Source organism: Pseudophryne corroboree, chromosome 1 (assembly GCF_028390025.1).
Source record: "Pseudophryne corroboree isolate aPseCor3 chromosome 1, aPseCor3.hap2, whole genome shotgun sequence".
In the NCBI taxonomy this organism is placed as follows: domain Eukaryota; kingdom Metazoa; phylum Chordata; class Amphibia; order Anura; family Myobatrachidae; genus Pseudophryne; species Pseudophryne corroboree.
In genome coordinates, this window is record NC_086444.1 from 787,044,632 (window position 1) to 787,058,980 (window position 14,349).

General features: G+C 44.0%; 1 protein-coding gene across 5 annotated transcripts in view; it reads left to right on the forward strand.

Moving 5' to 3' along the window:
- The window catches only part of CENPE (centromere protein E), a 635,458-nt gene that overhangs the window by 381,679 nt on the left and 239,430 nt on the right, over positions 1–14,349 (forward strand). For all 5 annotated transcript variants that reach the window (XM_063918152.1, XM_063918161.1, XM_063918167.1 and 2 more), the window contains 6 exons: positions 2,518–2,672; positions 3,941–4,234; positions 4,343–4,390; positions 4,469–4,555; positions 6,759–7,073; positions 13,726–13,875. In XM_063918152.1, coding sequence (XP_063774222.1) covers positions 2,518–2,672; positions 3,941–4,234; positions 4,343–4,390; positions 4,469–4,555; positions 6,759–7,073; positions 13,726–13,875 — 1,049 coding nt within the window. The remainder of the gene's footprint in view (positions 1–2,517; positions 2,673–3,940; positions 4,235–4,342; positions 4,391–4,468; positions 4,556–6,758; positions 7,074–13,725; positions 13,876–14,349) is intronic.

Sequence of the window (14,349 nt, forward strand, 5' to 3'; positions counted from 1 at the left end):
TATACTTTGGCCTCTGATGACCTCAAGTTTGGTCAGTCCATTCTGCAGGAGCCTGCGCGCTCTCCCTCCCGTTCTGGGAGCTTTGGTACATCCCCATGGTACTAATATGGACCCCAGCATCCTCTGTGACGTAAGAGTAAATAAAATTTTAATTACCTACCTGTAAATCCTTTTCTTGTAGTCCGTAGAAGATACTGGGCGCCCGCCCAGCAGTTATTTATCCTGCAGTGGTTATTTGGTTCAGTACTGCCTGGTTCCTAGGTAAGTTCTGCTTTCATTACTGTTTCTGTACTGTTTTAGCTGTTGCTGAGTTTTCCGGCATGTTGACCGGATTTGCCTTGTGTGAGCTGGTGTGAATCTCTCCATTATCTGTGTAATGCCTTCTCTCGAAGTATGTCTACTCTGGCACAGTTTCTAGACTTCTCTGGTAGGAGGAGCCAGCCCACACTGTTCAGCTCTTAAAGTGCCAATGGCTCCTGGTGGACCAGTCTATACCCCATGGTAGTAATATGGACCCCAGTATACTCTACAGACTACGAGAAAAGGATTTACTTGTAGGTAATTAAAATCCTATTTTCTCTTCTCAATAAGAAACTTCCCTGGTATTGCTCGCGGAACAGGGATATTCAGGCGAGGACAATGGACGCACTGGCGTCGCCTTGGCCGTACCGGCTGCTCTACCAGTTTCCTCCGATCCCATTGCTCCCAAGAGTACTAAAGCCAATCAAGAATCAAGGTATCCAGGCAGTTCTGATTGCCCCGTATTGGCCTCGGAGGGCGTGGTATGCGGATCTTCTGGACATGTCCTTTGAAGACCCTTGGCCTCTACCACTCAGAAGAGACCTTCAGCAAGGACCGTTTGTCTACCCGGACTTACGGCGACTTAGTTTGACGGCATGGAGGTTGAGCGGAACATCCTAGCTCACAAGGGCCTTTCCCTGAAGGTTATTGCAACCATGGTTCAGGCCAGGAAACCTGTGACGTCAAAACGCTATCATATCTGGAGGAGATGTCTCTTGGTGCGAGGAACGCACATATCTGCCTGCAGAGTTTCACTTGAGACGTTTCCTGCAGGCTGGTGTGGATAAGGGCTTACGTTAAAGTCCAGATTTCAGCGCTCTCCATTTTCTTTCAGAAGAAATTGGCAGTGTTGCCAGATAATCAGACCTTCTTGCAAGGGGTACTCCTCATACAACCTCCCTTTGTGCCACCTACAGCACCCTGGGATTTGGATGTAGTGTTGAAATTTATACAGTCCTCCTGGTTTGAACCTCTGACGGTAGAAGACAAGTACCTCACGTGGTAGACTGTGATGTTACTGCCCTGGCTTCTGCTCGACGTGTCTCAGAATTGGGGGGCCTTGTCGTGTAAAAGTCCATACTTGGTCTTTTATGAGGATAGAGCTGAGCTCCGGACTAGGCAACAGTACCTTACATGGAAGACAGTAATGTTATTGGCCCTAGCTTCTGCTCTACGTGTTTCAGAATTGGGGGCCTTATTGTGTAAAAGTCCCTACTTGATCTTTTACGAGGACAGAGTGAATCTCCGGACTAGACACCTGTTCCTGCCGAAGGTTGTCTCCGCCTTTCATCTGAATAAACCTATTGTGGTTCCGTCCAGTTCGGACGCTTCTGCTACTCCGGAAGCTTTGGATGCTGTGCGTGCCTTGAATATATGTCAAGCGTACAGCTTGGGTCAGAAAGACGGATTCCTTGTTCATGCTCTGATGCGCAGAAGAAGGGTTGCCCTGTTTCAAAGCAGTCCATTGTTCGTTGGTTTAGGCTTACTATCCAACAGGCCTATGTGTCGTCAGCCTTACCTATTCCTTGGTCTCTAAAGGCCCACTCTACTAGATCAGTGGGCTCTTCCTGGACGGCTGACCGTGGAGTCTCGGCCTTGCAACTATGCCAAACTGCCACTTGGTCGGGGAAGAACACTATTTTGTTGAGTTCTATAAAATGAATACCCTGGCCAAAGAGGATACCCAGTTTGGGCAGGCGGCGCTGCAGCAGTCTCTGCACGTTCCCGCCCGTTCTGAAAGCTTTGGGACATCACCATCTTACTAGTTTCCCCCAATATCCCTTATGAATGCTAGAGAAAATAGGATTTTAATTACCTACCGGTAAATCCTTTTCTCATAGTCCATAAGGGATATTGGGCGCCCGCCTCAGTGCGTTGACTTTTCTGCAGGTTCTTGTTCTATAGTTACCTGTTCAGCCGTTGCTGGTTGTTGTATGTCAATGGTATACTGTGTGTAAATCTCGCCACCCTTTCTGTTATCCTGTTCCTTCTCTCATATATGTCCTTTCTCATTCGGGCACATTTTTACCTTTTAACTGCCTGTGGGAGGGGACAAAGATGGGAGGAGCCAGCACACAGTTGAAGAAATCTAAAGTGCACTGGCTCCTTTTGGACCCCGTGTACCCCAATGTACTAGTTTTCCCCCAATATCCCTTATGGACTACGAGAAAAGGATTTACCGGTAGGTATTAAAATCCTGTTTTATAATGTTTGTAGATCTTCTGTCACGTGTGGAATTGGAAAAGGAAGTTGCAGATTATGCCAAACGACTTAATAATTCTTTGGAAGATAAACAGATCTTGGAAAAAGAAGTGGCTTGTCTGTCCAGTTATAAGAGTTTGCCTGGCGAAGTTGAAAACCTTCAAGACCAGGTACATACTATAATTTACAGTAACCTTTAGGAAGCTTGCTACATTTACGTTGATTGGCACACATGTATACATGTGACCTTTTCCTGTTCATGGTTTCTTTGTGGGAAGAAGTTTGTTTATTCAACAAAAATTCTCTGTCCAGAAAGTGCTTTAGTGGTTAGGATAATATTAGAGGTAATTGCTGGCTAAGTTTTTTTTCAACAAAAGAGGTTCTGAATGCAATGTTCTGATCAGCCTAACAAATTTTGCAGTTTATCTGCAAAAGCTAAAAAATCTATTCTGTGTAGTTGGTTAAAACACCAAGCAATGTGGGATGCGGTTAGGTTCCCAGCAGTCTGGATCCACACAGAATACAGACAGTGGAATCCAGACTGATCCCGCCGGTAAGTAACTGGATATGGGTTACGAACTATGGAGAGTGTTAAGGGGGGTACTGACGGAGCGATAATCTAAGCAATCTGACTAGATTGCTTAGATTTTAAGCATGATCTGTCCGTGTGTACCCCCCACAGTGATAGCGATGTGTGGCCCTGCGCGTCCCTATTGCCGGTGATAGATTAAGAATGCATGCATTCTCAATCTAGCAGGTCGCTCATTTCACCTGCTGAGGGAAATGAGCGCACGCTCAGCACACACCTCTCCCAACATCTGCCCGTGAATACGGGCCTTTAAGCTGCAGGGGTGGAGGAGGGTTAGGCTGTGGGGCAGGGATAGGCTTTACATTTTTACAGGATCTGTTGGAATTGTGGCTGCTGGGATTTCTTACCTAACCCTGCTATATAGCTGTTGTGGCAACTTTACAGAAACTGATTACAGTTAACCTCACTTAAAGCTGGAATTGTAACTAGAGAATAATACCACTTTCACATCGCAAGCGTGGATTGCATCGCATCGACCTAGGTTACCCGTTCACACCGCACCTGACCCTGGCTTTATTCCCGGGTTGAAATACTGGTTCAGGCGACCTGGGAATATGGGACCTATTCCTTTTACACCGCACATCAACCCACTTCGACCTGGCAGTAGACCGTGTTTGTGCGGTGTGAAAGGTGTATAAATATCACAAACACTAGTTGAATATCTGTGAGTTGCACAAAGATGGTTCACGTTAAAAGCCTTATCATAACATCTGAACATTTGCCATTGTAGTGTTCCTCACACCAAAAAAGTCCAATGATGAACTGATTGTAAAAAACTGTATAACTTAATAGTCCTGTATTAGACTAAGAGTTAACACATTTAAAGAATGTTCTTTGACACTCACTCAGGTAAAGAGATCTTCAGAGGAGCTTCTCTCTCTAACAAATGAGAAAAAGCAATCTGATTGTATAATAAACAACCAAAAGGACAAGCTGCAAGAGCAAACTGAACACATTGAGAAATTGACAGAGGAGGTGACACTTGTGCAGGCAAAATGTCATCAAACTGAACAGAAGTATACTGAACTGAAGCTGCTACATGATGCGCTACAAGAGCAGTGCTCGCTTACCGCAGAGGAAATGATGCTAAAGGACAGAGAGGCTGAATCTTTATTGAAAGAAATGGATGAGTTAAAGCACTTGGTACACTTTAAAAAAACACAACTTAACAAATGTATCTTTATGTTGCCTAAAGTACTATCCGGCCTTGATCATTTCTGACTTGTTTGTGCTTTATCCCTCCAAATATAGCTGTCTGCTACACTGCAAGAAAAAGAGGAACTCGTTCTGGCAAAGCAGGTAATGTTAATGAGGTCTTCTGAATATGAAACAACTAATTTTGATGACACAAAATACATTCTGCTTTATTCTTTATAGGAACTGGCAGTTAGCATCAAGGAAGTAGAAGAAGCGCAAAAATCCACCCTATCTGAGAGAGACGACCTTCAAGATCAACTAAGCAATGTAAGTGTTTTATTGATAGTTACTATGTTAGTGATGATGATGATTTTATGATAGGTGCATTGATAGTTACTATGGCAAGCAGTCATGCAAAGCAGTTGGCGTGGTTTTCATATAGATTGTTTTAGGGAGGATGCGGTTACACTATTGACCATGGTGGGGGTGGGATATTTTTATGCGCTACAGGCAGCAAGGACCCGGTTTTGAAAAATGAGCGGGTCCCACAAGACACGTTGTTCCTCACCGACCTGTTCGTCTGTCTCCCTGCCCAATTGCCACCGGCAGAATCTTCCAATAGAATCAGAGACTAAGGCCTAACAAGTCCACTCCCAGCTCCTTCCCCCAGCACGATACCCCAGGTGCGCGTGAGTGAGCTGAGCCTCAGACTAATCTCTGAGTAGCGGCAGCGCACACCGTGGTCCATGCAGTGATGTGTGACTGCGTCTGCCTCTCTGCACACGTAGTAAGTCTGTGATCACTATGCAGACTACCACGGCACCCTGGCAGCGTATTAAGAAAACCCTCCATGAAGTCAGCTATGTTACTTCAAGAAGAGCTGGCTGGGGTGCTGCTAATTATATAATGAGGATGGAGTTCTGTGGGTGCTAACAAAAACAGTGTAGTGTGGTTTCAGCTGCTATCTGTCCTTGCCCCCACTGCTACCCCAGCTGTGATCTAACCTTACGATTTCCCTATCCCCAGCACTGCCTGCCCCTAACCCCCCTCCTTGCTACCCAGTACTGCCGTAGTTGCTATGTATACTTACCCCCATACCTACCCGCCAGCAGTGCCTGCCCTTCGTCCCCTCTACACCAACTTCTGAATCACAGTAACAATATAAAAAATACTTCCAATGCACTGTCAATAACAGCCGGTGTAGGAATGTCACTCTCTCTATATAGAGCAATAAGCAAATAGATACATAAAATCACCAGCACTGTTGCTAAAAAAAACATGTAAAGGACGGATAAGTTTTGACATAAATATACTGATTTATTTGAACATAAAAAAAATATATATAAAAAAAAAAAAGTAGTAAAATCAAAGTAAAAATAAAGCTCATCTGGACTTGTCACTATAACGGATATCGTGATAGGACTTATTATATTGATCATTACTCCATAAGGTTCTGTAATTAGCAGTGGGCTATTACCATGTATGTGGTAAGTCATTAGCAGGCCTTTAAAGTTGATAAGCGTATTATTGGACATTAGTCACTTTGTTTGCCGGAGTCACCCACTTTGGACCGTACTGAGATCAATCTCTTATGGACTGAACCTGTTTCTCCATTATATCCGGACAGCTGCAGTTTTTGGGTATTCAGTGAATAACCCTACAGCCTATCATCTGGTATACCAACTTGAAAGAGACTGCAATTGACTGTTTCCAACTATACGGTAATATCCCACTACTAAATACGGAACTTTATTGAGTAAGGGTCCATACAGTAGGTCCTATCACAACATCCGGTACAATGACGAGTACAGATGAGCCATTGTGTGTGTGCTTTATTTTTACTTTGATTTTACTACCTAATTTACTTTCTTGATGATCAAATAAATCTGTAAATGTATTACAATACTTATCCGTCCTTTAAGTTGCTTTTACTAACAGTGCTGGTGATTTTCTGTATCTACCCCAACTGCTACCTGCCCCTAGCACTATCCAAGCTGTTGCCTGACCCCTTCCTCCTCCCCCCCCCCCCCCCCCCCTCCTCCCAGTACAGTCCTAACTGCCCCCATAACGTGACTGGACCCTAAAATGGTGGATTAGGACTCCAACTATGTAAATTGTGGGGTCTTTTTATTAACCAAGAGCAATCATTTGGAAGAATTGTAATTTAATAAAAGCCCAAATATTTGTTTGCAGCCATAGTTTAATTTAAATGGTTAGTAGCATTCTGGGTCCTGTTAGGTCAATGTATAAACTTGTGCATGTTTTCTTTCTGTTCTGGTAGGTCTATCTTTGCATTGCTCCATTTTGCACTGTGCTGTAGCAAGAATAATATACTGCTTCTAAATTATTATTATTTTTTATGCATCTCTTGCCCCCCCCCCTACCCTCCCTCTAATCTGATCTACTGACGACTCATACAAAATTGATCTAAAAGTAGCAAAATGTCTTCTTACAAAGTAAATCGGTTGCCTAAGTATGAGTATGTCTCTGCGCTGTCTAAGCGTATTTGTTTGATTTTGGGCTTTCTTAGCTCTCTTCTCTAGTTGCTACTCTTCAGCAACAAGCAGGTGAGCAATGTGACTTAAACAAGATGAAACTGGAATTAGAAGAAAAGAATTGTGCATTGATTACTGAAAAGGAGCAACTTCATGAGCAGCTGGACAGAATGAAGTCCTCGCATGATATCTTGCAAATCAATAATGCAGAAGCTTCAAGTAAACTTGAGAATCTCCAGGATGAGATGAAGCGGATTGTTCAGCACAGGGATGAGCTGTATGATAAAGTAGAAGCCATCAAAGCTGAAAAGGACAGTCTAAAACAAGATCTGAGGGAGAACATTGAACTGGTAAGTGAAACCTTTTCTTCTATTCCTACTAAAGTTCAGAAATCTAGTTTTGGTGCGTTTGTTTGCAAATTACTGTCTGAAATATAATCACTCATTGAATAATACATGTCTGTGTCAAATGTCTAAAAATATGCCAGCCCTGTTAGTGCCATTGAGGGAAACATTGTTTAACTAGTTACAGTCCGTCAAAATGATGGCACAACATAGCGGTAATGTCAGTGCCAGCAGCTGTGCGCACCTTAATGGAGCAACAACTGAATTGCTCTGTCAGGCACCATCTAGTACTGCCGACGCGCAAAACACTTCAATTCCCCCCATACAGGTGAGGAGCAGTGTTGGCCTTTTATTGTATAGGATAAACCCCTCGTGGCACTTGCTTGCGCCATAACTTCATTGTAGGTAACGGAGTTGAGCCCTTTGTGTTGTTTTCTCAATTAAAATATTTCGTTATAGCTGTATCCTTCTGCCTTTTGTCTTGTATTCACCCAATTTAATGTCTGTGGCTTATTTCTCTTTCATCCACTTGGGGACACTGGAACACTTCAGACAGCTGGGGTGTGAAGTATACAGACCGGAGGTGGCACAATCTAAACTAAAAAAAATGATGCACAACAGTCTCCTCCCCCTTCACGCCCCTTATCCCTCTGTTTGAAAAATTGTGCTGGAGGTGCAGCACAGGAAAAAAAGCTCCTGCTCCACTAAGAAGAAATTTGCTTTTGATATTATAATTAGGAGCCAAGCCAACCTATATAAAAGGGGGCACCGGTGTCCTAAGTTTGATAGACCAAGACCCCGTTCAAAACGGGTCGGTATCTCTCTGAGGAGCGTTCAGCAGGGACAGGGAACAGTGAGTAACAGACGCTGAGCAAGTAGTTATCCCTCCTTCTGCAGCGTGTTCTCTACAGGGCTCTGCTATTATAGTACAGCAGACGAGCGGCAGAGACTGAGCAGAGATAGGTTTTGGCTTAGCCCGGGCACAGGGCGACTGAGGGAAATCCGTAGTAATGCCAGTGAAGGCGCCGGGACCCCACACCACGCGGCAGTTGAGAGCCGCTGACATGAGTACTGCTGTCAGGTTGGTGCTGTGATTGTTTGCTCATTGTTAACTTCCCTCACACACCTCATCTCGTAAAGTGGTATGGGCTGCTATCTGGAGCGGGCGAGGCATTGTATAGAGGGTTCCGTGCAGATTAGCGGCGAGCTCTACAGGCGACAGGAGGGGGGCGGGGGGGTTTGTTTTTAATGAAGTTATTTTAAAAAAAAATCGGTTGTGGCCATCTTAAAAGTATATTTTAGGCGCGCATCTGAGGTTGGATTCCTCTCAGAGGGAGGCAGAAGTCTGTGTTGTTACTTAAGGCTCTGGGGCAGCCTTAAGTAGATATCTATTGCTTGCACTTCTAGTGTAAGAGGCTGCTGGGTTTTTTTAGTTGTTTTTTTTTATGGCCGATACCGAGGCTGCTGAATCTCTCCTATTTAAAAAAAAGTAAACAATACCTTTGTTTCTTCCAAAGGACTCTGCTGACAGGTCCTAAGGAAGTGGAGCAACAAGAGACAACCCAGTCACCCCACAAGCCGTATCAACAGTTGGGGGGCATGAGGGTTGCAAATGGAGCCTGGTTAAAAAAAATGTTTTATGTTTTTTTTTTTTTTAAACATTCCAGCTGTGACCCCAATTTGCTTTTGCTCCCCATATTCCTACAGTTCTTTATCTTCCTTATTAAGAGGGTGAAAGTACTGTTCAGTGGTATATGCGTATATGTTTTAAAATGTCAAAAGCACCAACCAAGACCACAAAGGTGTGCTATGTATGGTCAAAGTGTAGTAAAAAGAGCACTAATGTTGGCAGCACAGGGGTGTGCGATACATGTTTAGGAATGGATGCCCAACGTGTAAGTAGTGGTCCTTCTGCGTCATGGGTGAATGCCCTGACTGAAAATTTCTAAGGAAATGGCGGAATACCAGAAGCAACACTTAGAATGGGCTGCAGGGTTTTCCAAAACTATGGAAGAATTCCTTATTAGAATTACTCTACCAGCACAAACAGAAGGAATTGTACGTAAGGCGGTCAAGAGATCACTTCTCCTGTGAGAAGAATCGGAGGAGGAAGGACTCGTAGAAGAAGAGGAGGAAGGAGAGTGTGAAGAACAGGCTATGGATATCTGTCCTCAGAAGGAGGATTCTGAGATTAAGGGGCTGACCTTCCTTATTGAGGAGGTAAAACAGGTCCTTAATTTTAAAGAAGAAGAGTTTAAAGAGCCAGAGGTTTTTGAATTGTTTGAATCTCAGAAGCCACAAACTGTGGTTTTTCCGATTCCTAAAACTCTACAGGATCAGATGGCAGAGGCTTATAAGCAGCCGGATAAACGCTTTCAAATGCAGAGGAAATTTACCGTTAATTACCCATTACATAAATGGGTTATGTCTAAGTGGGAGACTTTGCAGATGGTAGACGCCGCCTTGGCAAGACTGTCAAAAAAATAGGCTTACCAATACCAAATGTAACTACATTAAAGGATGTCTCGGATCGCAAATTGGATACGACATTTAAAATCTATCTTTGTGGCGGCTGGAGCATCACAAAGACCCACAATTAATAGCGCATGGGTAGCAAAGGCCATGGTTGCATGGGCTGGGCAATTGTTCAGGCGGTAGAAGAGGATAACAGTCAAGAGGAAATAGGTAGACTAGCGTAGCATATCCGAGAGTCCACTACATCTATTTGCCAGGCAGCAAGTAATGCTAGTAGAATAGCATCACACATCTCAGCGCTGGCCATATCAGCTAGAAGGATTCTGTGGCTCAGAGTGGCAAGTGGATTCTGATTCAAAGAAGGCAGTGTGGGCGATTCCCTTTGTAGGGGAGGCTTTATTTGGACCAGAATTAGACAAGTGGATTTCACAGGCAACAGTGGGAAAATCTTCTATTCTGCCTACCACATATCCTAGGACCGTTCCACTGGTCAGAAGAAATTATTCAGGGCCGGTGTTCTTCTAGGTTTCAGTCCTTTTGAGCTAGAGGAAGAGGTTTTGGCGGTCAGGCTCATGGAAGCAGAGGTAGAGGCCGTTCCCAAACCACAACCAGAAAGCAGGATCCTAAGCCTGCCAACAAGACTGTGGCATGACTGTCTCCCAGCTTACCTTGGGTCTCCTTTGGTGGGCACACGGTTGGAAAGGTTGCGGGACTCCTGGGCTGAAACCTCACCAGAAGTCTGGGTCAAGAAGATTATCTCCCAGGGATACCAAATAGAATTTCTGCAATGCCCTCGCAGACAATTAGTTACAACAGGCCTTCCTTGGTGTCCTCAGAAAGCGAGGGAATTAGAAACTGCGATTCTGAAGTTACTTCAAACAGAAGTAATTATACCTGTTCCGAATTCTCAAAGAGGAACGGTATTTTATTCAAATCTTTTTGTAGTACCAAACCCGGACGGGTCTGTCAGACCAATCCTCAATTTAAACATTTTCAATCAGTTCCTAAGTGTTTACAGGTTCAAGATGGAATCAATCCAGTCGGGTATTGCAGGAGTGGAACAAGAAGAGTTCATGGTGTCCATGGACATAAAGGATGTGTACCTTCATATTCCAAGTTGGACCCCAAACCAGGCCTATTTACAATTTGCAGTAAACAAGAATCACTATCATTTCAGAGCCCTACCATTCGCCTTATCAGCCCTAAGAATCTTTACAAAGATTATGGTGGTGGTGATCGCGAAATTGAGATTGTTTGGGGTAACGATAATCCCATATCTGGATGACCTTCTGATCAAGGCTCCCTCTCAGGACCAGTTGATCGGAGATGCTCAGACCACTCATCAGTTCCTCATTCAACACTGCTGGATCGTGAATTTCAAAAAATCCAACCTTCAACCGACACAGAGAATTCAATTCCTGGGTTTTGTTTTGGATACGATACAACTGAAGGTCTTTCTCCGAGAGGACACGATTCGAGACATAAGGGAAATGGTGCATCAGGTTCTAAAGAACCAGACAATGTCCCTGCATCTCTGTGTAAAACTTCTTGGGAAGATGGTGGCATCTTCCGATTCGATCCAATATGGCAGTCTTCACTCCAGAACTTTCCAGATGAATCTGATTGCTGAGGGGGCAGGCATGCATTGGTTTCTCCACCGAAGGATTTGCTTTCGCCCCAGGCCAGGACCTCATTAATTTGGTGGTCATTCCACAAGAATCTAGCAGCTGGAAAGAGGTTTGGCATCTGGGACTGGAAGATTCTGACAGCAGATGCCATTCTCAGAGGTTGGGGAGCAGTAACGGAGAACCATCAGTTTCATGAAATATGGTCACCGCAGGAGAGCAATCTTCCAATAAATGTTCTGGAACTAAGAGCCATTTACAAGGCACTTCTGCTTGCAGAGGACTTGGTGAGCACTCAGCACGTGAGAGTGCAGTGGGACAATGTGATGGCGACAGCATACATAAAACAGTCAGGGAGGAACAAAAAGCCGCATGGCTTTAAAGGAGGCCACAAGGATCCTGTCTTGGACAGAAAAGCGAAACATAATCCTGTCAGCAGTCTTCATTCCAGGAGTGGAAAATTGGGAAGCAGACTCTCAGTCGCCAAGATATGCATCCAGGGAAGTGATGTCTACACCCACAGACAGTAGTACAGCGATGGGGCCTACCACAGATAGACCTAATGTTCTCTTGAAACAACCATCCGTTAACAAGGTATGTAGGCAGAACGTGGGATCCAGCAGCAGAAGGGGTGGACGCTCTGGCGATGCCCTGGACATACGATCTGGTGTTCATCTTTCCGCCGTTTCCCATCCTACCGAGAGTGCTGAAGAAGGTGGAAAAGGAAAAAGCGTGGGTGATTTTAATAGCACTAGACTTGCTTCGCAGAAGTTGATACTCAGACCTGAGGGGACTCCAGGCGAAATGGCCTTGGAGGCTGCCTCAGAGAGAGGACCTATTGTCACAAGGCCCAGACCTGAACCGTATATGTTTTGACGACATGGCTCTTGAGACCAGGATTTGAAAGGACAAAAGTATTCCAAATCGACTAGCCCTACCATGTTAGCTGCAAGAAAACCAGTCACGGCAGCACATTACTATAGAAAATTGAAGAGATACATAGACTGGTGTCAGTCTAATGGGTGGAATTCCATGGAATTCCGCCTCTATAGACTTTTTTATGATTTCTTCAAAATGGCTTAGATGGAGGTTTGAGGTTGGGACCCTTGAAGGTACAAGTCTCGGCCTCTCTATTCTGTTTCAACAACGTCTGGCTTTCTTACAGGTGGTCCAGACATCCTTACAAGGTGTGGTGAGTATACAACCACTCTTTCATCTACCCACGGCCCCATGGGATCTAAATTTAGTTCTCGAATTTTTAAAATCTGCAGTTTTCGAGCCATTGGAGACAGCGGATCTTAAATACATATACTGGAAAGTTACCCTGCTTCTGGCTTTGGCATCAGCAAGAAGGGTCTCTGAGTTGGGAGCTCTATCATGTAAGACTCCTTTCCTTGTTATTAATGATGACAAAGCGGAGCTCTGTACAAGAGCGGAGGTTCTACTGAAGGTGGTTATAGGTTTCCACATAAATCAACCCATTGTGGTTCCCTCCTTTGAGGGAGTTGCGGAGGGAGACTCCTCTTTGGACGTGGTCAGAGCCTTAAGGATTTACTTACAGGCTATGACCTCTATTAGAAAGTCTGATACGTTGTTTGTTCTGTATGATGGGCCCAAGAAGGGTTGGCCCGCTTTAAAGCAGACTCTAGCTAGATGGATTCGATTTATCATCAGACAGCTTATATCTGTGGTGGTAAGAGGGTCCCTTTTTGAGTAAGAGCTCATACCACCAGATCAGTGGGTGCTTCATGGGCGGCGGCTAGAGGTGCCTCCACTACCCAACTTTGTAGAGCGGCAACGTGGTCATCTGCGCACACGTTCACTCATTTCTACAAGTTTGATACGTTTGCATGCAGGGATACCAGGTTTGGACGCTTGGTTCTGCAGGCTTCGGACAGCACTCCCGCCCATGGGAGTTTCTTTGGGACATCACTAGCTTTCTGGAACACTTCAGTGTCCCCTAGTGAATGAAAGAGAAAAGAGGATTTTGGTACTTATTGATAAATCCATTTCTCTGAATCCACTCTGGGACACTGGACGCCCGTCTCGGCGCAGTCAACCTGCAGTAGTGTTGTTAGATTTAGTTCAAACAGTTTAAATTATTCTGTTAATGGTTCTTGGTTGCTGTTTGACTTGTTGCCATGTTTGGTTCCTCTACATAGAGGCTTTGATTTTCATGTTCCCTCTTCTCTCCGTAAAATTTTTCAAACTGAGGGATAAGGGGTGTGAAGGGGGAGGCGCCAGCTGTGCATAATTTGTTTTAGTTTAGATTGTGCCACCTCCGGTCTGCATACTTCACGCCCCAGCTGTCTGAAGTGTTCCAGTGTCCCCGAGTGGATTCAGAGAAATGGATTTATCAGTAAGTACCAAAATCCTTTCCTCATTTGCCATACTGAGCCAATTCTTGTATTCGAGTTTCATCTCTGCGGGACATAGTTCTGCAAAGCAGTAAAGAAAATTTCTTCTATAACTGTACCACAATGGTCAATGCAACTGGTTCTCATGAGCTCCTTTTTTTTTTTTATTTTTTTTATTTTTTTTTTATATAACATGAACAGTCAATTGAAACACAGGATGAGTTGCGAATTACACAGGAAGAGCTTAAACAGCAGAAACTACTTGTTGCTGAACTAAGAAAGCAGATCGCAGACTGTGCTGGAGGCATTTCATTAGAAGCAGAAATCCAAGAACAAACTGTACAAAGAGAGGTTTGTAAAACTATAGTGATTAGCCACTTAATAGGTCTAAAACAAGGCTAACTAGTTGGTTGTTGAATTAGGAGATTTGGTATCTAATCTTGGCACAGGTTTTCCAAATCATCAGATTGATATTACTACACAGTCTAAACTGGAAAGCTTGGACAAATTCAGGCGGCAGACACCAATATTCTAAACTGGCTGGGTGTTTTTTTATTTTTTTTATTTTATGATTTGGCCAAAAGTAATGGCCTTTCAACAACCAATTGAGCATACACATAACTATCTATCCAGCAACAAAGATCAACAGATTGGAGGAGTGTCTAGTATGATTTTTTTGATATAATTATAATTATAACTATATAAGAGAGCGCAAGGTGCTGAATTGATAAATACAATTTATTAAAATGTTTAAAAAATATTAAATACAATCAATAAACAAGAAATTAACTGATTAAGGAGCATAAGATCGACTGACCATCCTAG